Below are 27876 nucleotides of genomic sequence, written 5' to 3'. Positions count from 1 at the left end.
AATATCTTTCTGTTTGCTGTAGATGCTGTCACTTTCTGATTTTTGTACTGATTTTCTACTCCATACTTCATGTCATGGTTCAGCCCATGGAATTTGTTGTGAGCTGTTTAAGTGTGTATCACTTACACAATTCTGCAAATCTGCCAAGTAGATCAGTGCAGCTCAGATGTTTGTAATGTATGAAACTAAGAATGACTCTTGAGGAAATAAATTGTGATTAGTAAAAAGGGGGAATGTAAGGAAAAATTACTCAATAAAGGGAATTTTTAGGAGAGAGGAAAGACAGTCTTTAAACAAGAAATGGTGGAATTCTGTTCATGGTATTGCGTGTAATACAACAAATGAAAATGGCATCTGAAAAAACGAAGCAGGAAAGGCAGACCAGTGGTCCATCTACTCTAGTCTCCAGCAGTAGTTAACAGCAGATGCCTTAGAGAGTTTAGGAATAGGGATATATAAAAGTACTTGCCGGCATACTCTCACACTCTACCTGTTTGCAGCTTCCTCAGCCAGATAAAGTCTTTTAGTAACCCTTGTGGATTTTTCTTTGGTGTTTATTCCATGCCTTGAACCTGTGGAAGCATTTGGCATGTGCAGCATCCTGTAGCAGGGTGTCTAGCTGCTTAACTGCTTGTTCCTAGAGAAGCAGGAACCTCTCCTGACTGCCGTCAGCTTTATTGATGGCCCTTCTTGTAAAAGAGTGGGAACTGAGGCATGGTATGCTTTGATCTAAGGAGAAGTGCTCACAGTCATGTTGTGGCTTGATTTTTTTTCTTTCTCTTTCCTTAAAGCATGGTTCCAGTCATGACAGGAAGGAAAACTACAGTTCCCGACATGAAAGTTCGTCTCCAGAGGACAGGTAGAATGACTGATTTTTGTATCCTTCAATTCTGTATATATACCTCACATAGTGAGTTAGAGAAGTTAAAAAAATTATCAGGTTATGTTTCTTTTTATATATTACCATAACTAAGTGTTAAAAACCAAGTGTAGCAAGTGTGTTTAATTACATACTTGAGTGTCACTATAACAGTAATTAAATGGATGTGTTACTGAAAGTTAGTGTTTAGCTAAATTTTGAGACTTGAAAGTGGAAATTACATGCTAGCTTTTTGCTTGAAGTCACATATTGCTGATACCATAGTTACCATTTTTGGGCAAGATTGCTTCATGCTGTACAGGCAAAAGTAAGTAGAAACAAAGGAATATGTGTGTTCCGAGGAATGCAAGCTGCTGAATTTACCATTGATTTTTGATGTTATTACTGTTAAACATTTAATTTCAGATTTTAGGAGCTTTCTTTTACAGTTCTTTTTTTGATTTTTGGTAATATTTTCCTGATGGCAAATTATTGTTAAAGTAGACACTTTTATTGGAGTATATTTTGAAACTCACATTGCAGAATTGGAACTTCTGCATAGTTACATTATATTGCAGGTAAATATTACCACCATTGGTTTTCTCAGCCTCTTACTAAAAGGTTTTTGTGTCTTGTGTTGCAAGAAGGGACATGGAGCGTGATAGGTCTCGGTCTCCATCTCCCAGGAAGAGGAGATACTCTGATGACAGCAGATATGATGAGGAATATTCAAGACGGGAATACTATGATGACAGAACTTCAGATGGAAGGTCTGGAGCCCTTTCTTAATCAGTAATGAAATACTTATTTTTAAATAATAAAATATGTAAGCTTTTCACAAACACTTGGGTGTTTATTTTCCCTTTAGAAGGATGGAAAGGGGGAGAGACAGACACTATGAGAGATGGGAAGACAGAGAGTATGATCGAAGGAAGCAGAGAAGATACTCATCACCTGACCGCAGGAGTCCAGAGAGGTCGACAGGCCAGAGCTCACTTACTCATGACGAGACCACCTCAAAGAAGAAGAAAGAAGAGGTGGATCCAATCCTCACTCGCACAGGTGGTGCATATATTCCACCTGCCAAGCTCAGGATGATGCAAGAGCAAATCACTGATAAAAATAGGTGAGTTCAAAGTTACATAGTAGTTTTTTTGCTACAAGCAAAATGGTTAAGGTGTTTAGAGAGAGTGTTGTGATCATTGTTTTGGAAGTATGTTTTTATGAGAAGAGAGATAAGAGAATCAGATTAAACTACCTGCTTCTGCTGTAAAGTGGAAATTATAAAGGAAAGCAGGATACTGAATGTACCTAGGATTTTTTTTGAATGTCTTACAAAACAACATACTGGGTTATACCATATCTGCAGAGAATTACACTTTGGTTTCTCATGTTGGTTTACTGATTTTTTAATGGTTGAATGTATAATTGTGAACAAGTCTTCACATTTATGCAGAGAATATTTTTAATTTATTTTACTGATTAAATAAAAATGTGAATGCATGCTATATATGTATAAATTTGCTCAGTGCAACTTCAAATTTTTACATTATTAATTTGTGATACTCTGTAATAGCTTGGCATACCAGAGGATGAGTTGGGAAGCCTTGAAGAAGTCAATCAATGGTCTTGTCAATAAAGTGAACGTTTCTAATATAGAAAACATCATTCATGAGCTCCTTCAGGAGAATATTGTTCGGGGAAGGTAAGCCTTAGTATTTTAAAATAATTCTTTTGCTCTTCTGGACCATGTACACTTCCTGTGTACACTTCTGTGTGTGTTATTAGTAGTGTATGGGTGTTAGTCAGATTTTAGTATTAACCTTGGGCCATATTGTCCTATCCAGAATAATCCCTTACCTGGGAAAGGTATTGTATGCTTGGTGGAATAAGAGTACAACAGACGGTGTATATTTCCTTTTCTTAAGGTTTTCTCAATGCATTTTACTTGAATGACTTGTAATTTACAGTTGTCACCATCTATATATTTTTGTAGTGCTTTGTTACTTTTTTCTGGGACAAATAATATTTTTAGCCACTATTTAGCAAAACAAGTTTTACTACAGTTATGTGTTGGTGTTGTTTATCGATGTAATGTAAAGACCATTATGCTGTTGTAGCTTGGTAGATCCAAAAATAATTTTGTTACATTTCAAACAGATAGTGAAATTTTTCATGTGTGTTATATAGAATTTGATGGGAAGATCAGAGTCAGGCAACTAGCATAAAAATAAGATAATTAAGTAACATCTGGACAGTGGGCAAATACCTGAATGTGATTTCTGTTAAAAGTAATAATGAAGTTTCATGCTTTTGTAGGGCTGCTTTTTACTTGCCTGTATTTCTTATCCCCAAAATTTAATTTTCATACTAGCAACGTTATTTTAGTTTAAAAATTACTTTATTGACTATTTTTAGAATGCACTTGTCTGTGGAAGTTTCTGTGCAGTTTATAAATGTCAAAATAATATATATGGAAAATGGTACCATTTCCTTCCTTAGTTCTGTACTCGAATTTGCACAAAGGGCATTTAAAAGTAATGCCATGGACTTTTACCTGGCTGTCAGGTCCTTTCCTGAGGTTTTAATTAGATGGTAAATAAGAACTAAAACAGACCACTTTCAGTACAAGCAAGAAGTAACTAATTTCAAAATGGAAATATTCTATTTTTATGCACTAGCGTGAAATGAGTTCTATTTCACCAGTCAATGCCAAAGTAAGTAGGAATAAGGTCCCTATGCACTTTGTATTTATTACTCTGTAGGAGTAGAACACGGAAGGTAGATTTGGATATCAGTGTCCTCGCTTACATGTAGTTGAGTAATACAGCAAAAGTCAAATTCAGTGTGCTTTAAGCATTACAAAAAGCAAAACTGAGAGGAAAGGAAGCAAGTCGCATATTCTTTTAAGACTTTCTTGATAATAAGTGTAAAATAGATTATTTGAATAATAGAAGAACTATTATCTCATTAGTCCTTTCTTTACATTTGTTTAGGCTCTAAGTAGTAGTTCAGATTAAAAAAGGGATAATTGAAGGATACAAGATGGTTTTTTGCATTGCTTAGCATTTTTGAGTGTATCTCTAATATGAACAATATTTAGTGAAAGATTAGGTAACAGTTTAAGAACTTTTCAGTTCAGACAGATTTGTGCAACACATTTTGCAAAATTCCATTTGTGGCATGATAAACCATGGTTTGAAAAAGATAGCTGATTTCTTCCAGCTATTCCAACTGCACAACACTATTTCATGTGGTAAGTACTAACTAAAAACATTACATGCTTTATTACCAGGAAGATCTTTAAAACTTACTTGTTTTTCCAGGGGATTGCTGTCTAGATCCATTTTGCAAGCTCAGAGTGCCTCTCCGATTTTCACTCATGTTTATGCAGCTCTTGTGGCAATTATCAATTCGAAGTTTCCAAATATTGGTGAATTGATCCTCAAGAGGCTGATACTGAATTTTCGTAAAGGGTATCGCAGAAATGACAAGGTATGTAAGATGTAAAGGAGCAACGTGCTGAAATGTGGAATTCTGTAGTGTAACTGTGTCAAGTGTGTACAAAGGAGCACAGCCAAGACATGGGTCAGCACCAGTTTATGGGACATATAGTAGTATAAGAGTATCGTGAAAGTTTGGCAACCTTTTCTGGATTGATACTGTGATAGTTTGGGTTTTTTTGATTTGGGCAGCGGTGTTTCATTCTAATTTTTTATTTTTTGCGTGTACAATCCTAATTGAGAACAACCACCAGTATCCTTAAATAGTTTCTTGACTCAATTTGTTTGTGAGATGCATTAGTCTGTAGTATGTCTGGGTGAGGAATGTCTTCTTCCATATGTTAAAGTTTCCTGGTTTATTTCTTTTGCAGCAACTCTGTCTAACATCTTCAAAATTCGTTGCACATTTGATGAATCAGAATGTGGTATGTTTCTTTGTTTCTACTCAATCCAAACCCTATATGGCTAATTTTTATTTTAAGAAAGCAATACCCTAAGTTAAGGTTCTTTGTTCTGAAAGTTGCTGAAGGCCTGAGTGTGGTTCCAGCTTTAAGAGCTCTTTATAAAAGATACTGGTAATTGCTTATGCAGTTATCACCATTTATCACTGCACTTATGCTCCAGAGCTTCCCAAGATTTCATGTGTGTGTTTGGGCTTGTTTTCAGGCATGTCTGGATGCAAAGCAAGAATCATTTGAGACTCTGTCCCACAGATCTTAAAGAGTTTTCTTGCAACATGTGTGTTAGCAGAAGTGGACTCAGTTGCATCTAAATCAAATTTATATCCAGCTCTGTTCCACTTGATTATGTGTCAGAAATCAGAATGCTCTAATTTAAACAACATCAGGAATGTTTTGGGAATGTTCAGCATTTTGGTAAAGAGAAACTTAATCTGAGATGAGTGATTTGCTTATATGACTGATCCTGGAAGATCTTATTTAATTATAGATACAATGCACTTAAAACTGGATTCTGTCATGCAAGTGCTGGTTTGTTTGCTTTTTGGAAATGCATTCTGTTAATTTTTTAATGGCAAAATATTTTTCACTGCTAGCTTGTTCACTTAATAGAACAGTCATATTCACTAGAAAATTGGTGTAAATACTGATGGTAAAACTGGATTTGAAATTTTGACTTTCTCTTAATCAGCTTTGCCCCACTACTGCTGCCTTGTGTGTGTAATTAAACTGCTGTGTCGTGACATCCTCAAAGGCTGGACAGGTCAGTCCAGTAATGACTGTGATGATAGAGTGACACTGTGCATTCTAATTCTTTGCTGATACTCTTTCTACAGGCTCATGAGGTTTTATGTTTGGAAATGCTCACTTTGTTACTTGAAAGGCCTACTGATGACAGTATTGAAGTAGCAATTGGATTTATTAAAGAGAGTGGGCTCAAATTAACAGAAGTTTCTCCTAGAGGTATTAATGGTAAGTACAGTTAGCCAAAACCTATATTGGCATTGGTATTGGTACATACCTTTCATGTTTACATTTCTCTCTTTTCCAAAGCAATCTTTGATCGCCTTCGACACATTCTGCATGAATCTAAAATCGATATGCGTGTTCAGTACATGATAGAAGTCATGTTTGCTGTACGGAAGGATGGCTTCAAGGATCATCCAATCATTCCAGAGGGATTAGATCTAGTGGAAGAGGAGGATCAGTTTACTCATATGTTGCCATTGGAAGATGACTACAATCCAGAGGATGTTCTTAGTAAGTTAGAAATGAAAGATAATTTCGTAACTGCATTCCCCAAGAAAATAAATTCAAGATGAAATAGCTATCTTCAATTTGTGTTTTAAATAAAGATTCTCTTTTATTCTAAAGATGTTTTCAAGATGGATCCGAACTTTATGGAAAATGAAGAGAAATACAAAATGCTGAAGAAAGGTAGGGATATTTGTGTGTATACACATCCATTACCTATGGCATTTACTTATGCAGCTGTTCCTGCCAACATTTATTTAACAGCGGGTGATATTTCTGTTCTGTAAAACTTATTCAGTTCACAGACCTTTCCTTTGTGTTCGTGCTGCTCATTGTTATTTCTCCATCTGTATTTCCATTCAGTTATGATATATCTGCTTTTTGGCCTCTTCCACATTTTGTACCTGAAACATCCTTTCACTCCTCAGGAGTGGGATCAAGGGGTTTTTTGTAATGAAGGCACTGTTGTTCTGTGTTTTATTAATCTGAGATACTGCTCTTTCAGAAATTCTTGATGAAGGTGACACTGAATCTGAAGGAAATCAAGAAGCTGGAAGTAGTGAAGAAGATGAAGAAGATGATGAAGAGGAGGATGAAGATGGTAAGTACATGACTGGCACCTTACAATGTAGATAAACAGGAAAGAAAAGCTTAACTTCTTAGATGTTTTGCAAAACTGAGATGCTCAAATGTTAAGCAATGTTTTCCTCCCCAGTTATTCTCAGATCTAAGTGTTTACTAGCAAACAGTATGAAAGTCTGAAAGGAAGCATTCAGTACAAGCAGAAAAGGAAAAGCAATTTTCCCACATTATTCATGACAGTATCAGTTTCCTTTGAGAAAAGTGTTGCACACCTAAGATTTCTAAAAGAGCAGAATGAAAACTCTTGCTTAAACTTTTCCATGCTCAATCATATTTTTAAGTCACTTTCAAAATTAGGATGGATTTTCTTACAACTGTATCTACATCCTCCATATCTCACTTCAGCAGAGACAATACTTACTACTCATTTTTCAAGAATGTATTCAATTCCCGGGAAAAAACATTGATGAATAAGCATAATCAAAGTTTTTGTGCAGACTGCATGAGTAATGGAAAAGCCAGTCAAGTATTGTTCCTGTAGAAGACCAGGAATGGATTTCCTTACTAGTTTGGTAGAAAAAGAGCAGAGCTCCCAGACTCATGAAAAGTATGAACATTCACATAATTCCTCATTTTCTATGCTTTTACCAACCTTTAAAAGACTGAAGGAATAGTGAGTATTTTACAAATCAAAGTGATTTGGTTCAGAATGGATTTTTCTCTGCTTGCTCCAGGACTTTGCTGAATGCTGTAATGTAGATTCTGTAACTAACAGGAGCTAAGAATTACCTGCAAAAAGAGATGCTGCATAAAGTATTGTATAGCTAAATTGTGCAGAAAATTGATTGCTAATAATGTTATGAAGAAATGTTAAACCTAGAGGTTGCACTAAGAAATATGAAATGTCTTTAAAAGAATTACACTTTCAAAACTGCCTCTAAATATTTACCTTTGTTAAAGATGAAGCAAATACTGGTTTTTTTTCTTATCTATAAAAATACATAAACCTGCAAACAGTCCTAAATACTTCTAGAAAAATAGTGTGCTGCAGACTCGGTGAATGGTAAATAGAGCTGTCCTAAAAAATTACTACATGTGTCTCCTTAATGTTTTGCTCTTTACAAACCCAGGATTTTCTTTTCCAGGTCAGAAAGTTACTGTCCATGACAAAACAGAAATTAACCTGGTCTCCTTCCGTCGTACAATTTATCTGGCTATACAGTCAAGGTAAATATAAGTTATGCATCTATGAGTGTGGTTCTTTTGAAGTCAGTGAACTGTAATTCTCTTCCTTTTGAAATTATGTCTTAATACACAATTTAAAAAAAAAAAAAAAAAAGGTAGGGAAGTAGTCTTTATGGAGCCTGACCTGACTGTAAAGAAGACTGTTTTCCAAATTCTCATTCTAAGATGAATCTTGTTTGTTTCAAAATGTTTGGGTAGTGGACTGGGACTATTGCTGTAATGAGAACTTTTTGAGTGAACAGAAGTCAGTGATCTTCAAATTTTACAGTATCTTGACAATTTATGAAAAAAAAACTGAGACACACTTAGAAATTCTGTGGCTTGTCTCCACTTTTGAGATAGAGTTCTTTTGCCATCTGCATTGTGTGGAAAATAAGTATGCATTTACCAGCCCTGAAGTATAGTCTGCTTGTAGTCATGAACTCCACTTGCAGTTTGTGGTACAAGTACTCCAAACCTGCTGGTGTAGCTTCTCTGTCACCAGGCTGAGAGGAAGGATTGATTTTCTGCAACCCATAATACTCTGCAGGTCTGATGCAGCGTGACAAGTGCAATGATGTAGTTGTGGTGTTGATCACTAGACATATGAATTAATACCATACTGAGGGCATCAAAGGCTCTCACATTTCTCATAGTGACTGTTAGATACTTTCTTGCCATTTTTGAACTTGTTCATCTGATAAGTGGAGCAGGGAGGACGTACCTAGTAGTAGCTAAAGGCTTTCAGAACAGGAGTGCCAGAGGAGACTGCTATATATTGCTTTTGGAGCTGGTCTGAAGTGCTTGCATTTCAGTGTGTTTAAAAATGTGCAAAACAAGCTTCCACTTTTCTGTTTTAGTAAGTTTTGTAAGATGATGTGATAGTAATAATGACTTGGATCATCTTGTTTTCAAATTGCCTGCAAATGTAATCACTTTGGATTAATTTACAGAGAGAAACTCATGAAATACAAAATGTTTGTTAAAAAGCCACAAAAGCAATAAAGTCTCAGCAAATAAAACAGCTGACATACTTCACTTCAAAACTGTTGAGGTTTTATTACCAATGACTATTCTTGATATAGTTTTGGAATGTTTTTAGCATAGCCTATATTGCAGAGATAATAAGTGTTTCTTCTATTCAGCTTAGACTTTGAAGAATGTGCTCACAAACTGCTGAAGATGGACTTCCCTGAAAGTCAGACTGTAAGCCTTTGTTTACTCTTCTTGTTACTAACATTACAAAGATACAGTAATATGGTAGTATCTAAAAACCTTGCTCATGTTCCACCACCTAGTTTGTATAGCAGGCAGGTGAATGAGAGTCATTCCTTACAGCTGCTGTTCCTCAAAATTCATTTCACAACCTTTAGAGCAAATAGACTGACACACATTTCATAAGCAATTTGTCCTGTGCATGTGCTCCTTTCTGTCAAGCAACACAAATGTTTGCTCATGGCCTTTTAAAAAGGTCTGTTTGGACTGGGGAAAGTTCTGTCCTATGACAAGAGTACAGCAGCATGGCAGAGTTCTGTCTCTGAAAGGACTCTGGGTTGAAGATAATATTTGCAGGCAGCTGTAGACTTTATCAGTGGGGCTTGAAATTTAGCACAGTGCTATGAGTGTGTTGTTTTGGTGCTTTCACAGTAAGTCTTTGAATAAACAGGATATTGAATTAAAGTAGTTTTGATTGATTGCTGTAATTTTGGAGATCATGAGACTAAAGCTGCTTTTTCCTCACACCCTGTAAGATCAATGCATTTGCTGTGTTTTCAAGTAATGGAACCTGTTCTTCATCCAGTACTTTTGTTCAATACTAGTAGAATGTGAATACACATCTGATTTTCCAAGCAGCTTTTCAGACAGCTGTAAGCTGTCATCATAGGAGTTGCTTTTTAACTTCTTGTGGCTTTAATTATCAGTTTTATTTGAAACAGTGTGTGTAATAAGTAACATTAGTATAATACTAACTGGTAAGGGGAGATCTGGCCTACACTTAGGTGTTCTTTGAGGACTTGTTTACTTAAAATTTTTTCAATTCTTTTTTCAATCACTGTTGCTTGTTTCTAAGCAATTTACATGGAAGTAAACTTAAGAAGTGAGATTGTGATTTTTTTAAATGTGGTTCTCTAATTTTGTGCATGAAATGCATTATTAAGACTGCATAAGATTATAATTCTCAATGAAGTTTGCATAACCTGAAGAACTCTAAAGAGAAAAAAAAATCCCATTGCCCAGCAAATCGATTCAGCTATAAAGAATAGAGCAAACAATGTAGAATATGTGTACTAGACCATACAACAGAGTTATAATGCATAACACTACTTGCTTGTAGTGAGAACTACTTAACTCTTAGGATTTAATACCATGGCAGTCTCTGTCAGCTGCTAACTTCTGTGGGCAAAAGGTGCTCAGAAGAAATAAGGGAAGGAAAAAGAAAAACCTTAGTATCAATTAGTATCAACCTATGATTCAGTACTAGTTGTAGGAATTGTTGCAATTTAAGATTGAAAACTGTTGTAAAACTGCATCCTCTTTTCACATGAGGCTTTACTTTTTACTGATTTCTTTTTTCCCTTAACAGTCCTAACTACTTTTCACCTCATTTAATCAAAGACATGAGAGTTTTGACTTGTTCATTGTATAGAATTAACCTCCTTTATGGGGACAAAAATTTAAAAAAAAAAGACACATCCTGATCATTGTAAGAGCAAAAAGTATAAGCAAATGTAGGCAGCAAAATTATTCAGGGGTTTCTACGAGTCTTGAATGTGGATATGAGTCTTGAGTCTGTACATGTGGATAAAAAAAACACTATTAATACATTCAGCAGGTATAATTCAGTAAGTTAGCTGCCAGATTTTAAGGTAGAAAAATCACCTTTTATTCGTTCAAGCTACTGTCTTCAGACTGAAGTCTTAATTGAATTAATTCCCTCTGCCTTCATTAAAAACCAAGCTATTACTGAGTTTGCAGATGACCCCAAGTTGGACAGGAGTATTGATCTGCATGAGAGCAGGAAGGCAGAGGGATCTGGACAGGCTGGGTCAGTGGGCTGAGGCCATTGGTGTGATGTTCAGTGAGGCAAAGTGCTGAGTCCTGCTCTTGAGTCACAACAGCCCCAGGCAGAACTACAGGCTGGGACAGAGTGGCTGGAAAACTGCCCCAACAGCAGGAAGGGACCTGGAGGTGCTGGTTGGCAGCAGATGAACATGATCCAGCAGTGCCCAGGTGACAAAGAAGGCCAGTGGCATCCTAGCCTGGATCAGGAATAGCGTGACAGCAGGACAGGGGCAATGACCATCCCTCTGTACTGGGGACTGAGACCACACCTGGAGTGCTGTGTGTGGCTGAGGGAGCTGGGCTTCTTCAGTCTGGAGAAGAGGTGGCTCAAAGGGGACCTTATCACTGTGCAAGTACCCAAAAGGAGGGTGTAGCCAGTGGGGGCTGGTCTTTTCTCACAGATAACAACTGACAGCACCAGAGGAAATGGCCTCAAGTTGCACCAGATGAGGTTTAAATTAAATACTAGGAACAATTTCTTGACTGAAAGTGTGATCAGTCATTGAAGCAGGTTGCCCAGGGAGTGGTGGAATCGGCATCCTTGGAAGTGTACAAATGATGTGTGGGTATGGTTTAGTGGTGAACACAGTGGCATTGGGTTTATGGTTGGACTTGCTTTTAGAGGTCTTTTCAACCTTTATAATTCTCTACTACTCCTATTTTAGCCATGAATCACTTCTTTTTTTTTTTTGGTCTGTTTTACTGAAAGCTCCAGCAATCTGTATTTCAGGATGTTGCATCTTAATTCTTCACACTTTCTGATTCAAAGCTTTAAACAATCTTGAGAAATTCCTGAAATGTTTGCTGAACTCTTGGGTGAACCTGCAAACTTTGTTTATGCTCATTCTCTGTTCCAACTCCTACTATGCATGGCAGTCATCATGAGAAGCAGGAGCTAGAGTATTTAGCAGAAGTATTCCTTAAAAATCAGATGTTACTTAAGATTTTCATTGCAAAATTTTTTTGTTCAAATCAAGTCTGATTTTACAGAAACATTCTGATTTTCTTCTGAAAGGCTTACTTAATAAAGCAATATGTATTTAATTTTGTAATAAAGACTGTTTTCCACAAGCTTTGAGTAGTAAATTGTCAATTAAATACAATCAAAAAACTAATCAGAATATCTGAAACCTAAAGACAAATGCAAACAACAGGTTTAAGACTAATCCAGTCTTAATGACATCTTTCTGGGTAACTCTTCCAGAAATCTTCATGTGTAGAAACTTTTGGTGTGATTTATCAGGGTTAAGTTCAGAAATACATTAGCAGTTTTTACCAGTTGTTGAATTATCAGATAATCGTGTTACATTAACTGCTGTTGATTGTCTGTTTAATACCAGTAATGGATCTATCACATAGCTCTAACTCACAGAAAGAGGATTAAGGTTCAGATGGATAATCTGTGGACTGGAACAACATAATACTGCTTTTTGGCATTGCAGTTAGGGCCAGCTGCTGAGGAGGGATGTCAGCAGTCTTGTGGGGTTTGTTTTTTTTTAACATTTAAAGTGTTCTTTCATTTCTAAGTACATTTACTAGGAGTGGGTTTGCTTTTATTCATGTTATTTAGACGCTACTGAAGCCTGCAGATCAAAAGTGAAATAGCTTTGCTATCTGCTGTCTGTGCAAAGCTGTTCTAAACAAGCCTTGCAATTGCTTCTTTGGGCATATGTTCAGTCCTGGCAGAGCTCACTGTTTCACTTTTTTAAAAAAGCACTGTTATTATCTCTGTTATAGCTGTGTTAATCCCATGTATTACCAAAGAAGAAAATTTAAATAAATTAAAACTGTAGTTAGAGGAGTGTGGTATTACCAGTTGTTCTGGCTGCTGAACTGTGGGGAAAAGCAAGCAAACAAGCCCAGCTGAAATGCAGACAACTAAAAAAAATTAAACCGACCATACATTGTTCTTGCTCTTTGAAAATGTGGCTAAAATGGATTGGCTTTTAGGCTTTTCTTCTTTCTTGGTTTGTGATAAGAACTAAACTTGTATATAGAAATGTTACTAAATTAAATTAGAGCCTTTTCTAACACTGTGTATATTCCAGATAACGGTAATGCGTCACCAGATTTTTTTTTTACTTGAAATGAGAAATACTCTTGCAGGCGTAGCCTTCTTGAAAGAATTATGCATGCATCTGACACATTTTCATTTTTACAGGGTGGTGTCACTTGCTCAAAGCAGTCCTAGTTGGTGGTGTGGGAGTGTCAGTGTCTTGTGTTATTTGTGCCTTGAGTCTTGAAAATAACACAAGTACTTCTGCTGGCTTGACTATTTTCACTTTCAGTGAAAATATAGTTCAGGAAACTGATGTAGAGCAGGATGGTCTAAGGCTGATAATTACACTTTGGTCAAATTTATGATTTCTTAGATACATTAATTTCTTCTCTAATTGGAGATCATTGCAGCTGATAGGTTTAGCAACTGCCCCATGATTAATTCACAGCCTTGCTACTGGCCGTAAAAGATAATCATCCTCAAGTAGCTTTCCTGTCTTTTGAAGCAGGAGGTTTCTGTGGGCCTGAGGTGCAGGATCATTCTAAATTTCCATGATTTATCAGTACCATGCATGCACATATCATGTTGTGGTATTTGTTGATGTCTGCAAAGTGAAGGTACAGAATCCATACAGAATTAGCCTGTTGTGTTACTGATAGCAGGCATTAGCTAGAATTCTGCCTAGATTTTGATGATCCACTGAAGGAGGTGAAGTTGCTCAGTGAAATCACTTAAAGTGAAGTTTTGCATTTTTTGTGTATGTTTGTGTGTTGCAGACTAGTAGCAGCATGATTTAAAATAGATCTATCCTTATATCCAGTTAATGATTCCTGTGTAAAATATTAAGTCTGATTTACACAAGATTTATGATAACCATATTCAGCTTTAAGCATATGTTGCTCTATACAGAAAAGGGATTGAGCAAAAAAAGGGACAAAAGTGGAGGAAGACCATTGGAGAGCACAGGACAGACCTGGAGATTTTGTAGTAGCTGCTAAAAGCACTGCACATAGCTTGACAAGAGGCTGCCTGCTGCTGAAATGCCTTCCATGGCTTTGTCAGCTTTGGCTCTAAGTGGTAACTTGACAAATTAAGAAGAGAAAGTAGAGATGCTGGGAAAGGTGGGCTGTGTGATGGTTACACCATTAAAATATGCATCAGTAAGGAAAGCTTTAAGGTAGTCAGTGGGAGTAAAATACATATCAGTGAATTAAAAGAGAAAAAAGAAGTGTGACGTCTGTAAAAGCAGTGAAAATACATAAAATGCAAGGCACTCGTTTCACATAATTCCAATTTCACATTGATTTAAACAAACCTGAGGCCTGCACTAGATTTGCTCCTGGCAAACCAATTCCTTTAGTTCCATGAAGAAACTTCTAGAAAGAAGTGTTGACATTGAAAATGTTCATTTTAAGAATAGCTTACAGGGTGGGGATGTCTCATGATGGCTCCAGCTTGTGTGTGCAGTGGATACACAATGGAACAGAGCTGTGGGGCTGGCAGGGAAGGGAGCTGGAAATGGCATCACTTCCAGCCAAGGAGAGCAGAAGTGACCTCCACATGGAGGCAGCCTGGGGGCAGCTCTGAAACTGCAGTCTTGGCTGAATGCAAATCTTACAGAAATTGCAAAAAATGGTGAGAAGGGGCGGGGGGGGGAAGTAGTAGCTGTGGAAAGGAAGCTGTGGTCAAAAGGGGATAAGTTACTATAGCTCTTCTGCCTGCCATGAACACAGCCTTTGTGTGAAGCTGAGAGAAGATAGATTGGGCAGGGTGTGCTTGTGTTTTAAAATTATAAAACCATGAGAAAAAAACAAAACAAGTCTGATTTTCCTGTCTTTTCCTTTAGCATCTTTAAATGTATGATGATTCTTGCCATGTTAGGTTGAGTCATGGTTCATCTAAACTGTTGTTCTGTTTGGGTAAGAGCAGATAGAGATTGTTTAGGGAGAACTGTGAGAAATGCAGTGCATTTAGACAGAGCTTTCTCCTTATCTTTGATTGTTTAGGGAAGTGCTGTTGTTCTGTATGATAAAATAAAAAATTCAAGATCTTCACAAAAGATGATTCACCGTCTGTATGAGATGTCAGATATTTTGAAGTGTTTTACTTTGTTATGGGATAGCTATGTATATTTTCTTTACTAAGCTGCGTAGTTACTTGTTAAGCATTTTAAGAAAAGAGTTAACACAATATAGAAATTGCCTGTAAAATTGGGGAACAAGTTCTTTGTGGTTTTCAAAAAAAGTGATGGGCTTAATAACAGACTCTTCATGTCATAAACATCATTGTGAGTACAGAAATTAGTTCACTAACTTTCAAAGCTGCAAATTAATCTAGAATTGCCATCTGATCATGTTGGATCTCTCAAAAAGTAATTAATTGTAAAGTTTGTTAATTTCAAATCTGGAATACAGTTGCTCTAGACGTAACCTCAAATTGTTTTGATAACACCAGCAAGAACGTCCTTATGGCCAAGCCTATTCTCATGCATGTGGTTATTCAAGATACTCTCCTAGAAATCATTGTAATATTTAATTAAAATGTTAAAATATTTAATTACTGTAAACCACAGGGGATACCAAGGCTATAATTGCATTTAAGATGAGGAAGAAAAGTAATTTGTTTTTCAACTCTTCCTGACATTATTAACAGTGGCATCAGCACTTTACCCTTTTTATTGTTAAAAACTGATTAACTGCAGCATTACTGTAAAATGAGATAATATAAAAAGTTAATATGCATTTTAATACATCACATTAACACTGTGTGACAGTGTTAAAAGGAATGTCTTTAAACACATCTGTAAATTTATTTGATACATTACTGCCTTTTTATTTGGAGGAGTGGTTTCTTTTCCTGTTCAGCATGGTTGGCTTTTTATTTGTTTTGAGCTTTTATGATGGGCAGAAATGTTTCTTCTGAATAGTTGCTTGGAAGAATGACTCAAGTGGGAGAATTATGAAATCCAGTATGAAATCATCCAGTAGTTTTTAAAGATTATTAGTCTGACTGTCTGACAGCCAGAAACCTATTTGGGAGTGTCATAAATTGGATTACACTATGGAATTGGTCTTAGGAGAAAACAGTAATAAAAAAAGTAATAAATAATGGGCAAAAAATAGCAGGGCTTTTTTAAGCATTGTGTAACTTCATGGCTTTTAATTTATATAAAAACATTTGCTCGCTTGCCTTAATTAATGTTGCCAAATGTACCCTAAAGCAATTCACAGCTGCATTACAAGCTGTATCTCAGACAGAAGGTCAGGGGAATAAGTTTGGAATTAAACCTGCATGGTCTGACTTGCCAGGACCTCTGCTCTCAGCTGATGAAGGGCTCTGGCCTGAGAGGTAAGGTACAAAATGTTTCCTTCTGGTTCCTGGTTTGCTGGGTGTGAAAGGAGAGGAAGAGGCAGCTACCAGAAGTTGATCTGATAATAATCCTGTGGTCGTGGTGTTGGAAGACAAGGAGGAAGGGTGCCAGAGATCCTGTATTCTAGAAAGACTGGACTACCTGTTGTCCTACACAGTTGGCATTGTGGAACGGGAGAGCATCTTCCCTTCTTCAGTCTGCGTTCACCAAGGAGACAGGAGAGTACAAGGCAGGCTGTCGATGAGGGGGGTGTACAAACGTTTTGGGAGACTAATTTAGCTAGGCTTCCTCTGTTCATTCCTAGCCAAGAAGGAGGGAAGCTCTTCTATAAAGGGTGGTTCAGAATCAGCCTAAACCAGCTGCTTTAGAAAAGTTTCTCTTGTTCTCTCAGTTAGAGAGGAAGTCCAGGCATATTGGCCTCCCAAAGGTGAGTTTAGTCTTTCTAAGTGTCTCCCTCAGGGCTGAGCCATTGCAGTGAAACTCAGCTTTCTGGTTGCTTATGCTAAGCAGGGCTTATCAAGCAAATTATGGCTGAATAGTTCAAGGTATTAGTATATACCAACATGGACAGATATTACTGGTTTTGGAAATTACTGCTAAGAAATGCACATTGTGTTTCTGAGTGGTTTGTCTGTAGGCCGTTTTGACACTTGGAAGTTGTAAAGAATTGTTATTTTCTTTAAGTGCAAGGATTGGTGCTATTTCAAACAAAAAGAAACCCTAAAACACATGAAGAAGCAACTGACAAATAAAAACAAAACTACAAAAAAAAAAACCCTCGAAACCTTCACTTTTTATCTTGTAACTCCTTTTTTCATTGTGGTAAAGTCAGTTTGTAAATGAGCTCTGACTTTTTGTGGTTAGACATACATTGTGTTAACACATAAATCTTAGTTTAGGCAGAAGAGGAACTTTGGACAAAGATTCATACTCATGTCCCAGAGAAATTCAGAAAACTACTGGTGTTGCTAATTAGGTTTGATGTAAATACTCATTTCAAAGCTCACATCCATGTAAGGCTTCCTTCAGTTACTTGGTATGTACTGATGGGGTTTTTTTCTGCTACAGTGAATTTACCTAGAGAAATATTCTTTTTTTAACCCAGAAAGAACTCTGCAACATGATACTTGACTGCTGTGCTCAGCAAAGAACATATGAGAAATTCTTTGGGTTACTGGCAGGGGTGAGTTGTATTTCAGGTTTTATACTTTATGATAGAAAATTGCATTGTTTTACTCTGTTTTTTGTGTGTCAAACTTAAGTTTTAATGGATGAATAAAACTAATAGTCTTTTTATCATTCTAAAAATGCTTATGTTAGTTGATTGTTTTAGTAGATTGAATTAGCACTTTGTAAAAAGCATAGTAAATGCAGAATGAGAGAACTCACTTTCCCTTTATATTATTGCTTATTTTGCCTCCCTTTTTTCTCATTATGGTAGAACAATAAATCAGTGGCAAAGAAATGGTACTAAAAAGACATAATAGTATTATGAGTTATCAAAAAATAGCCTTTTTACAGTGCTGAAGATTAATCTTGGAGACATTTACCACCTTGTTCAAAGCTGCTTAGTAGGTTTAATTTAGAGTGCAAGATTGAATACTTACTGTCCTGGGCTTGGGGGTGTTTTGTTTGCTCTTCAATAAACAGCTAACTCTCTGGTTTTGTGTATCTAACTGCTAATTTAGCTGCAGTTATTTGTTACTTAAGGTTTCCCTATCAATAATATTGACATGTCTGAAGAGTTAAGATTAAATACTTGTCTTCTCAAGGGAGCAAGCTGTGCTGAAAGGGAATGTTGCTTCTCATTTGTATTTTTCATCCATTATTTCGGGAAATTCTTTTACTGGCAGTCAGTTACAAAGCACTAACCATATGAATCTGCATGTTCAGATGAATGTAAATGTTGATTTTTGTATTCTCTAAAATGTTTATGTCCAAAACGTCTTACTTTTGTTTCCTGCTGCCTGTTCTAAATTGAAACAGTCGTTGGTGATGTCCTGAAAAAACATGGGGTTGTATCAGGTGAAAATACTTAATGTATAGAAGTCAAGCAAAATGCTGGCTAATTCTCTGTAGTTCAGAATTGATAATTACTACTTTGCTATGCAAATGAATTTCTTGTCCTGACAAACTGCTCAAAGCTATAAAATATATCCATTTTGAGTGTTTGCTCTTCCTCCAAGGGCTGTTTATAATAGAAGTCTGGCAGTAAATATTGACACCATTAGGTCACTTAGTTGTAGGTTATTTGCATGTTTAGTGTTTTGTTTAAAGTGGTGGTTTAAATTGTCCCATGTTATCTCAGCGTTTCTGCATGCTAAAGAAAGAATATATGGAGTCCTTTGAAGCCATTTTCAAGGAACAGTATGATACCATTCATCGTCTGGAAACCAACAAACTGAGGAATGTGGCCAAGATGTTTGCTCATCTCCTGTACACTGATTCAATTCCCTGGAGTGTAAGTTAAAACAAAAAGCCATTGTCCTTGATCTCCAGTACTCCACAGTAGCATCGTACATTAATTCTAGTATTATTCTACAGTTTGTAATGACTTGTGGCAAACTGGATTATCTTAAGTAACTTCTCAGACACTGTTGAAGAATTCTGGTTTGTTCCATCTCCTTTTTCTCTCTATTGTATGTCATCATCCTCTCTCCCCATTTTTCAGTAGTTGATTTAAGCTATTATTTTAGGGAGTTCAGCTGGAATTTGTTAATTAAAAAGTACTTCTTTTGGAAAAGAGTTTTGAGCATCTAAATTTTGATAAATTAGAACTTGTATTGAAATATAAGACAATTAAAAATATTGTAATTTTATGATTTAAATACCTAATAAATAAAAGCAGTCTCACATTCCAAGATATATTATTATATAGAAAGGTAACTTCTCATATTGTTTTATTCTTGTTTCATAGCCTAGTCTAACTGTCATTCTTCAAGCACACATAAGTTAGACCAAATAATTTACCTCTCCTGTATTTAAGTCCCAAATCTCTTAACTTGCTGGAAGTTCATGCATCTGATTTTGTCTTGTGGAGCTTTCCTAAATAAAAAATAATCCTTAAAGAATTACTAATATAAATATGATCACCAGCTTTTCTACCATGTGGTAGAAAAGAATTTTTGAGAAAAACAGTCTTGACTAGAATTTATGAACTTTGGGGGAAAAAATAACAGTTTTTATTAGTTATTTCAGGAGGACAAAAGTTTCTAAGATAAGAAAAGAATGTTACCTTAAAGGTTAATGATTTTCTGAATATTTTCAGGTCCTTGAATGTATAATATTGAGTGAAGAAACTACCACATCCTCCAGTAGAATTTTTGTCAAGATATTCTTTCAGGAACTCAGTGAATATATGGGACTTCCAAATTTGAATGCAAGATTAAAAGATGTGTAAGTTGAAACTTTATTTTCAAAACTGCAAATTTAATTAGGTTGTTTATCTGAAAACATACAGATGAGAACTGTGTGTTCAGCTTCAAGTGAGGCTGCCCTTCTGTAGCTGCAGTACTTCAGGAATAAGTTCATGTATAGATTTAGTCATTTTAAGGAGTCACTTTTGAAGCTGAGTGCATTGCTGTCATTTTGGGTTCAAGTGCGTACATGACTCTTTGCAAGATGTATCTGTTCCCCCTCCACCCCCAGTGACACTCAGCTACCATAACAATTTCCAAGTGTGAGTTTATTTTTATATATTGTCTGCAGTATAGCTGCGTAATAAATGTTACTGGGGCTTCTCTTTCTGACAAAACTTAGAAAAAACCACACAACTATTAGTAACAGTTTCTTTAGGATTACTTACTAATCCTTAAATGTAGTATACATAACAGTATTTTAAAACTGTATGGGATTTAATGTGTTACATTCTGACAATGTTACTTGTACTTGCTTGACCTATTTCTTCTAAGTTGGGATTTCTTCTGTGTATGATGAGGAATTTGGTAGATACTTTAGTTCATGTAAATTTAAATTTGAAACTATCCCTAAGGCCCTGTATGAGGGGATTTCAGTATGGATCCCTAATCTTTGAACGCCTGTTATCCTTTGCTATCCCACGCTGCTGCAGTTCCACAAGTCACTTCAGGGCTTCACGGAGTTGGGGTTTCTGTCATCATTATCTGTCAGTATGTATGCAGCTCTCCTATGTGTGAAGTTTATGTTGTCATAAGAGAGCAAGTTTTTAAATAGCATTTGATTGGATGCATCACAGGTACAAACAATGAAAGTGTTGAAAAATGCATGAAGGGAAAACTTTTGCTTTCTTGTGGAGATTCATACAGTTTATTTTTCAGTTTCTTTATGTCAGTGGGAGTGCTGAGCTGGCATGGTGTTTAATATAGATGTTTGTTTTCATCAGGACACTGCAGCCTTTCTTTGAGGGATTAATGCCTCGGGATAACCCAAGAAACACTCGCTTTGCCATCAATTTCTTCACTTCCATTGGCCTTGGAGGACTAACGTGAGGAACAATTTTCTCATTTGATATTTACTTCATCTTCCCTCTCCCCATGAACAAAAAAATAAAATTAAAGAACTTTTTTTTTTTTTTTTTTTTTTTTGCTAATTAGGGATGAATTACGGGAACATCTTAAAAATGCACCAAAGTTGATCATGACACAGAAGCAAAATGTTGAGTCATCAGATTCCTCCTCATCTTCAGACACAGACTCTTCCTCAGATTCTGATTCTGACAGCAGCAGTAGTAGCTCAGAGTCATCGAGCAGCAGTGACTCCTCATCTAGCAGTGACAGCAGCAGTGACTCAGGTATTTAAACACAAGAGTACAACTATTTGCTTTTCTTTTAGTTCTTTCTCCAGATATGCTTATTACTCTTTCTGTGTATACTTCTTTTGGGGAAAATCTGGCTATAGACAGTGGTCATTTCTCTCGTTTAAAAACTAATCAATTTTATTTCTCAAGGAAATTTGTATTTGAATTTGTACTCAGAAAAAATGAGTTCCATTTTTAGAGGCTTAAATATTTGAGAAATGTTGGTTTCTAGATTACTTTTTTTACACAATTGATATCTGTTGCACTCTATGACTTCAGTTTATGGAGGATTGAGGGATTAGAGTCAATACCAGTTATTTTCTCTGTGATTATTGATGAACCGTAGTGATTCATGTCTACAACTCTTTTTTTCTTGGCGTAATTGAGTGAGCTTGATAGTTCTTGTGTCTTTCCCTGGAAATATGTGCTTCTTCCTTCTTCCTTCCAGAAATCAGTTCTTCAGTTCTAGAAATGTGTTTAAATATTGTTCTCCATCTGAGTCCCTATTTCTAATTCCTCTGCTTCAGGAAAAGATTGTGTGACAATATAGTGAAAGTTCTTGTCTGTAGAGGAATTTCCAAGGAAGAATTAGCTTTTTCTTATAATTTATTTTGTATTTTTATGCATTATAATTAGCATTTAGTGTCTCATGCTGTAGTGCTGATGTAGAAACTTCTATTAGACATGAACTGTCATAAACATTGCTTAATCTTTAAAGTAGCTGCTATTATGAGTTAGTGTGTGCAGCCTCCCCCAGTATATATAGCAGGAGCAGATGATAGCACAGCATGACTTCCTGTAGCACAGAAGTTTGCTGATTCAAAGTTAATTTGATTTATTGCATGTCTTTGAAATGAAAATGATGAATAAAATAAAAGCAGTGTGAGCTGCTCCTGCTTTGGAAATGCAGTTCTGTTCTCCACCACAATCTCCTGTCCAAGGTGGAGCTGTGTGCCATGGCTAACAGCATTAGTGACGACAGCACGAGAGGAGGGGATAGCCAAACAGGGTCAGAGAAGGCACTGGTTCAGCACAGGGCCAGATGGTCCTGCAGGGACAGCTGCAGCTCTGCTGAGCTGCTTGATAGGAACCAGAGGGGTCAATCCTTAGTGACAAACCAAGTCTGCAGTCTGGGAGTAGAAACAGTTTAGGACCTTCTCTTTTACTACTTGCCTTTTCTCCATTGAGGAGCACATTCATTAAAATTCTCATCTTGATACCTTTGCAGCCTGCTTTCACTTCTCAGTTTCTTGTGTACTTTAATGCAATGGTCAAAACACTAATTGGAGATAACAGTAAGCTTTAATGGTTAACTGGGTTGAGGTTCTATTACTGGTTATAATTCTAAAGTCTCCCTGTGTTTGCAGCTTTTTAAATCTATAAAATTAATTGGAAGAATTAAGAGGCATTTTCCAGGGGAATGTGCTGCAGTATTTCAGTGTTGGTGCAGTGTATGAAAGGAAAACAGAAAACCTGCTGATTAGAAATTGAGCTAAGTTAGAGATTACTGTCATACGGTCTGTTAATGCTTGGAACTTCATGAGCTTGCTCAGCTCAGCACTGCCCTGGGGAGGCAGTTCTAAAACAGGTCCAGCAGAGGATAAAATACATCTGCCATCAAAGCAGCTGGTTCTTTTCTGTTCGCTTTCTCAGGTCTTTTCCTACATACTGGTGGAAAAACAGTGTAGAAAAAACTGCTTTAAAAACATAATAGATTAAAATGTATCTGAATTGATCCATCATTGCATTTTAACAGAATGTCAGCAAGCCTTAGTTCAGACACAAGACTAGACAATTCAGATAATGCATGTACTAATAAATCAGTTCATGGCCATGATATTTTCCAAAGGTGATGAGAAGCAGCTGATGTGGTTCTATAGTTCATGCACTAAGGTGAATGAATCGTTGTTGTAAATGGCTCTTAGTGCCAAGTACTGCTGAGTGGGATCTAAAGGTCCCTGATAAAGAGCAAACAGGAAGGATAAGACCTGTTCCACTGAGATGAGACTACTGTGTATTTAGAAATACCGAAGATAGTTTTAATCTGTTTGACAAAGATGTCACTATTTCTCCTGAAAAATGAGCCTGAAAGCCATTGTTACAGTGCTGCAATATCATTCTCTCAAGCGATTTCATCCTACTTCTTTCTCCTTATGGGATAGTGTTGGAGATTTTACCTCATCTGCTGTTTTTTATCTCCATTTCCTTTTTTCCAGGAAAAGTAAATGATTTTGAGACTGGATAGCCTGGGAAGGGTCATCTTCCTAGAAAAAAAACATTATTTGTGAGAGTGCTTTGGTGTATGACTTTACAGCCTATGCCTGGTCCTTGGGTGCAAGTCAGCAAGAGGGTGATGACAGCTAGGGGTTTTAAAGAGACAGGCATCATGTGCAGATAGCAAAGGGATAAAAATCAGGAGTTCGTTATTTTGGACCTTTTGTCCTGATACATATGTAGAAATGTTTTCTGGCAAAAAACTCTAGAACTCTTTCTGTAGTTCAATGGATTTAATGTACTAAATTAAAATGCAACCTTAGTTCCATAATTTATTTTTATTTCAGATGTTTCTAAAGCCAAAAGGAAGAGAACGCAAAAGAAAAACAGAGAATCTGATAAAGTTTCCAGGAAAAAACAAGAAAGGAGAAGGAAATCCCTTGAAAAGAAAACTGGAAGGCGGCAGCAAGAAGAAAGAAGTGATACTGAGAGCAAATCGGAAAGAAATCACCGACATTTAAGAGAATCTCACAGGAGAGATGATGTTTCAAAGTACCACCACAGAGATGAATCCAACGGCAGAGATGGTTACCACAGCGGAAAGGATAGGAACCACGAAAGAAGTAAGGATCCAGAAAATAAACACAGTAATTCCAAACTAAAGAAAGCAGAGAGAAGAGCTTCTGTGTCCGACGATGAAAATTACAGACACTGGAGCAAAGACGATGGACATCGTAGTAGGAAAAGAGAGAGATCAAAATCCCGTGAGAGAGAGCGCGGCCGTGGCAGCCCGCGGGAGGAGGAGCAGGAGGAGCGCTCCAGGAACGGCTCGGAGAGGCAGCGGGACAAGCACGGCCGCTACCCTGAGCAGCACGGGGAGCTGCAGCACAGGGAGCTGCAGCACAGGGAGCTGCAGCACAAGGAGCTGCAGCACAAGGAGCTGCAGCACAGGGAGTTGCAGCACAAGGAGCTGCAGCACAGGGAGTCCCGCAGGAGCGACGACAGGCACAGGGAGAACTCCCCGCACCGGCGGAAATGAAGCCAGGCTGCTGTGGCAATCAAGGTGCATTTCCGAGTTGGTAGAACTGCATTTTAAAATCTAGTACTGAAGTTTCTTTGAAAAGAAGATTTTGTACAAAGTGATAGTTTGCATTTGTAAATTTTACCAGACTTTTTCAAATTTTCAGTAACACTTTTTTATAACTGTATCATTGAATCTTTCTGTTATGTTCTTTGTTTGGAAAGACAAAGCTCTTTATTTTGTGAATAAAACAGTAAGATACCAGCAAATTGGGTATTTTGTCACTTAGTTTCAAGTATTTGTAATTGGGAGATTCACAATCTAAAAAACCATTGGTTTTTAACTTCACTTGTTAATTGAAAGCCAGATGCTGAGGCTGGTGTGATAATATATGAATTTCAGACTACAATGTGACTGTTACATGAGAAAACTATAAAATTTTCCAACAGGCATTCTATATCTGCATGTTCTTTCAACCTTGCAAACATGAAAGCCTTTTGACCAAAATCTTCAGGAAATACTCAGTTGATTTTTTATTCTTCAAGACTTAAATTTTGAAAACACAATGTTGCTGTTTTAAATGTCACATGTGAAAGTGTGTCAGCTTGTTCTGTGACTTTTCACAGTGTTTTTTAATATTGTGACATCCTGAGCTAGTTACAGTTGTGACTTTTCTGGAAAAAGGGTTGGTTTGGTTTTTATTTTTTCAGTTATGACTTTGATTTCCGAACCTTAGTCTTCAGTTCTATCCCTACAGCTGGAACATTTAAGGAACTTCTTTACCAGTATATAAAAAAAAAGAAAGCAAAGCAGGAGATGTTTCAAATATTTTTAGATGTTTTGAAGTGCTCAAGTTTTTTGGAAGCAGAGTTCAGAAAAAAACATCCCTCAGTTACTGCACCACTTTGTGATACAAAATTGTTCTATATGGGGTCATGGGATACAACTCACTCCATCTTGATTTCATGAGAAATGAATCAAAATCATCTGGTTAAGACTAATTATTAATAGTTACAGAAAAATTTGCAAAGTCTTCATGATTGAAATAGGAAATAGTGTAGGGGCATGGTCAGTAGGAAAGAGGTGGTAGTTGCAGATTATGCAGTTATTGTTGCTGTATGACATTTGTTTTTTATTTGTGACATGGAACACAATTGCTGGACGAAAGAACTCTCACATTTCATGTGTAAATCATATTTCTTGTATAAAGCATAAGAAATACATTTCAGCTGTTTTATAACAGAAAGTAGAACCATTCCTAAGGGAATAGATCAGTTTTGTGTAAATCTTGTCACAGCATTTTTCTAAGAAAAATGTCTATTTTGGGTTTTTTTCTGTGTTTGACAGAATTTATTTCTGCAACCTTACATGTAAAAATGTTTTCAGTCAAAAACATTTTCATAGAAAATAAATTTATATTGCAGGAAAAAAAATATCTTGTTAAGGCACACAGCTAAAAATACTTAGGTGGCATCATGTGTTGCATGTTTAAACTGTTGGGTTTTTGCCCAACGCACATGTCATTTTCAAAATGATGTGCACATTTTGGCAGTGTGTTAAATCCACAAAAATGTAATTTAAAATAATGTTTTCTAAAGAGAATTGTGCTAATTCTTATGCTTCTTTGATAGCTCTGTATGCACAGTAATTACTGAAAAGAATCTATATTCCATAATGATTTAATTACACAAGCTTACTTACTATATCTACAGTAATACTTCCCTTAATATGGCATGGGTTTAATAGCCTATATTTTATTGACCCATAACAGTTAATGATCCAGTTAAAAAGTTTATTAATGACACCTTTAATAAATGGAATAAATTAAAACAATACATGTGAAAACATGTAACATTTATTCTGCGGTATCCTGTGCCAGCAATCCAGTGTTTTACTATAGAGTATCTGTAAAAGCATGATTCGTTTATAGCCTCTGCCTGATCACTTGAATTTGCTATTTTGTGATGTTTTCCTTGTCATCTGGTGTGTAATTTTATAGACCTAAACCTGTATATTTGCCATTTTGCTTTTCTAGAAGTTAAAATTCACCTGCAGGCTCACCTTATGCCAGTCTGCTCTATAGGCTTGTCCTCCCGCCCTTTATTTATTTTGCTGTATCTTTTACAAGGTAAAGAAGTCAAAATACTCCGTAGTATTTAAAATGAGGGTATTCCAGGAGATGCACAGTGCCGTAGGAATTTCTGGGTTGGTCAGTTCTCAGTGCTGTAGAGCTGAGTGGCACTGGGTGGTCTGGGCTTGCTTTCCTCAGCAGCAGATTGTAGACCCCTCACACTGAAGGAGTGACTCGTGCCTCTTGTCTGTATTTAATACTGGAGCTCTAGGTTGTGATTGGAACAGCAGTTTTCACTGAAAAACTTCCAAGAAGTGGAGGTCCTGTGGATTTTCTTCGCTGTTTTGTTCTGTTCTTAATTCTTGATACTTTAAAACCAAGGTTGAAACGCCTTGGCTTGGGGGATGAGTGGTAGAGGAGTCTTGCAGACTTGACTGTGCATCAGAGATTTGTGGGAAGGAATTTTTGATAACCTGCTCTGATATTGCATGCTTTGAAAGCTTAACTTTAGCTTTCAAATGTGGTTGTAACATCCACATCTATAGATACAGCAAGAGAGGCTGCATCCCTTTTCTAGGAGTGCCTGGCCATGTTCCTGAATTTCCTCACAGTGGTGGTGTGAGGTGTTAACGAGATGAGCTGCTGACGCACCCAGCAAATTCCTGTTGGTGTAGGAATAAATCTTGACTGAAGCATTTGTGGTATTGGTAAGAACTGTAATTCTGCTCTCTAACTATATTTGGAGCAAGGTCTCCCAGTGTGGCAGTTCATATGCTCAAACCTAGAGCATGTTTTTAGAGGAGGAGGGGCGGGGAAGGACAACCACTGTTCAGGCCACATTGATACATAAATCATCAAAATACAGCCTCACAGCATGAAAGCTGATACATTTTGGGAAGAAAACTTTGTTTAAAATACATCTAAATTATCTTCAATGGATGATGTTTTCTAAAGCACTTTCAGTTGCTGTTTAAGCAACACTGCACTCGTTCATCTCCACTTCTGCATAGGAATGGAGGCATGACTACAGTAATGTTTTTCTGCTTGTGTTATGTTAAATGAATCTTATAGTCAGATGACTTGCATACTGAAATCCAAATTCTGTTTTTGAATATTACTGGTAGTACTAACTAGATGTTGGTACTACAGTATTTTAACCTAAGAGCATGGTGTTCTCTAATTTACTCTAGTTCTGTAATTTACTCTAGTTCTCCAATTTTAGGCTCTAGTAACATAACTTAAATGCAGGGTGTACTTTAAAATAGCTTAGTACATGTCAGACTCCCAAAAGTACATGAGCTAGGATGGGTACTTTAATCTCCAGTAACAATTTAAATGCCTGCCTGCTATTACATTGGTACAGTTTTATAAATATAAAAGAAAAACAGTAGCTTATCCTCATTCTTAAACTGCTTTGAATTGTCTTGCACTGCTGAGGGGAGCAAGCATAAGGCTAATTGTCTCAGACAATCTGAAAAAGCAGG

General features: G+C 36.7%; 1 protein-coding gene across 1 annotated transcript in view; it reads left to right on the top strand.

Moving 5' to 3' along the window:
* Positions 1-26156, top strand: part of CWC22 (CWC22 spliceosome associated protein) — a 28574-nt gene extending 2418 nt beyond the window's left edge. The window contains exons 3-20 of the mRNA XM_021552371.2: positions 792-859; positions 1504-1629; positions 1728-1985; positions 2436-2564; positions 4186-4354; positions 4734-4787; positions 5657-5792; positions 5874-6080; positions 6195-6257; positions 6580-6675; positions 7802-7883; positions 9026-9086; positions 17418-17495; positions 18621-18773; positions 19581-19708; positions 20673-20774; positions 20884-21080; positions 23648-26156. Of these exons, the coding sequence (XP_021408046.2) occupies positions 792-859; positions 1504-1629; positions 1728-1985; positions 2436-2564; positions 4186-4354; positions 4734-4787; positions 5657-5792; positions 5874-6080; positions 6195-6257; positions 6580-6675; positions 7802-7883; positions 9026-9086; positions 17418-17495; positions 18621-18773; positions 19581-19708; positions 20673-20774; positions 20884-21080; positions 23648-24339 (2799 nt within the window). The 3' untranslated portion in view covers positions 24340-26156. The remainder of the gene's footprint in view (positions 1-791; positions 860-1503; positions 1630-1727; positions 1986-2435; positions 2565-4185; positions 4355-4733; positions 4788-5656; positions 5793-5873; positions 6081-6194; positions 6258-6579; positions 6676-7801; positions 7884-9025; positions 9087-17417; positions 17496-18620; positions 18774-19580; positions 19709-20672; positions 20775-20883; positions 21081-23647) is intronic.
* The last annotated feature ends 1720 nt before the right edge of the window (positions 26157-27876 follow it).

This window comes from Lonchura striata, chromosome 8 (genome assembly GCF_046129695.1).
Source record: "Lonchura striata isolate bLonStr1 chromosome 8, bLonStr1.mat, whole genome shotgun sequence".
Taxonomy (NCBI): domain Eukaryota; kingdom Metazoa; phylum Chordata; class Aves; order Passeriformes; family Estrildidae; genus Lonchura; species Lonchura striata.
This window is presented reverse-complemented; position numbering and strand designations above follow the sequence as displayed.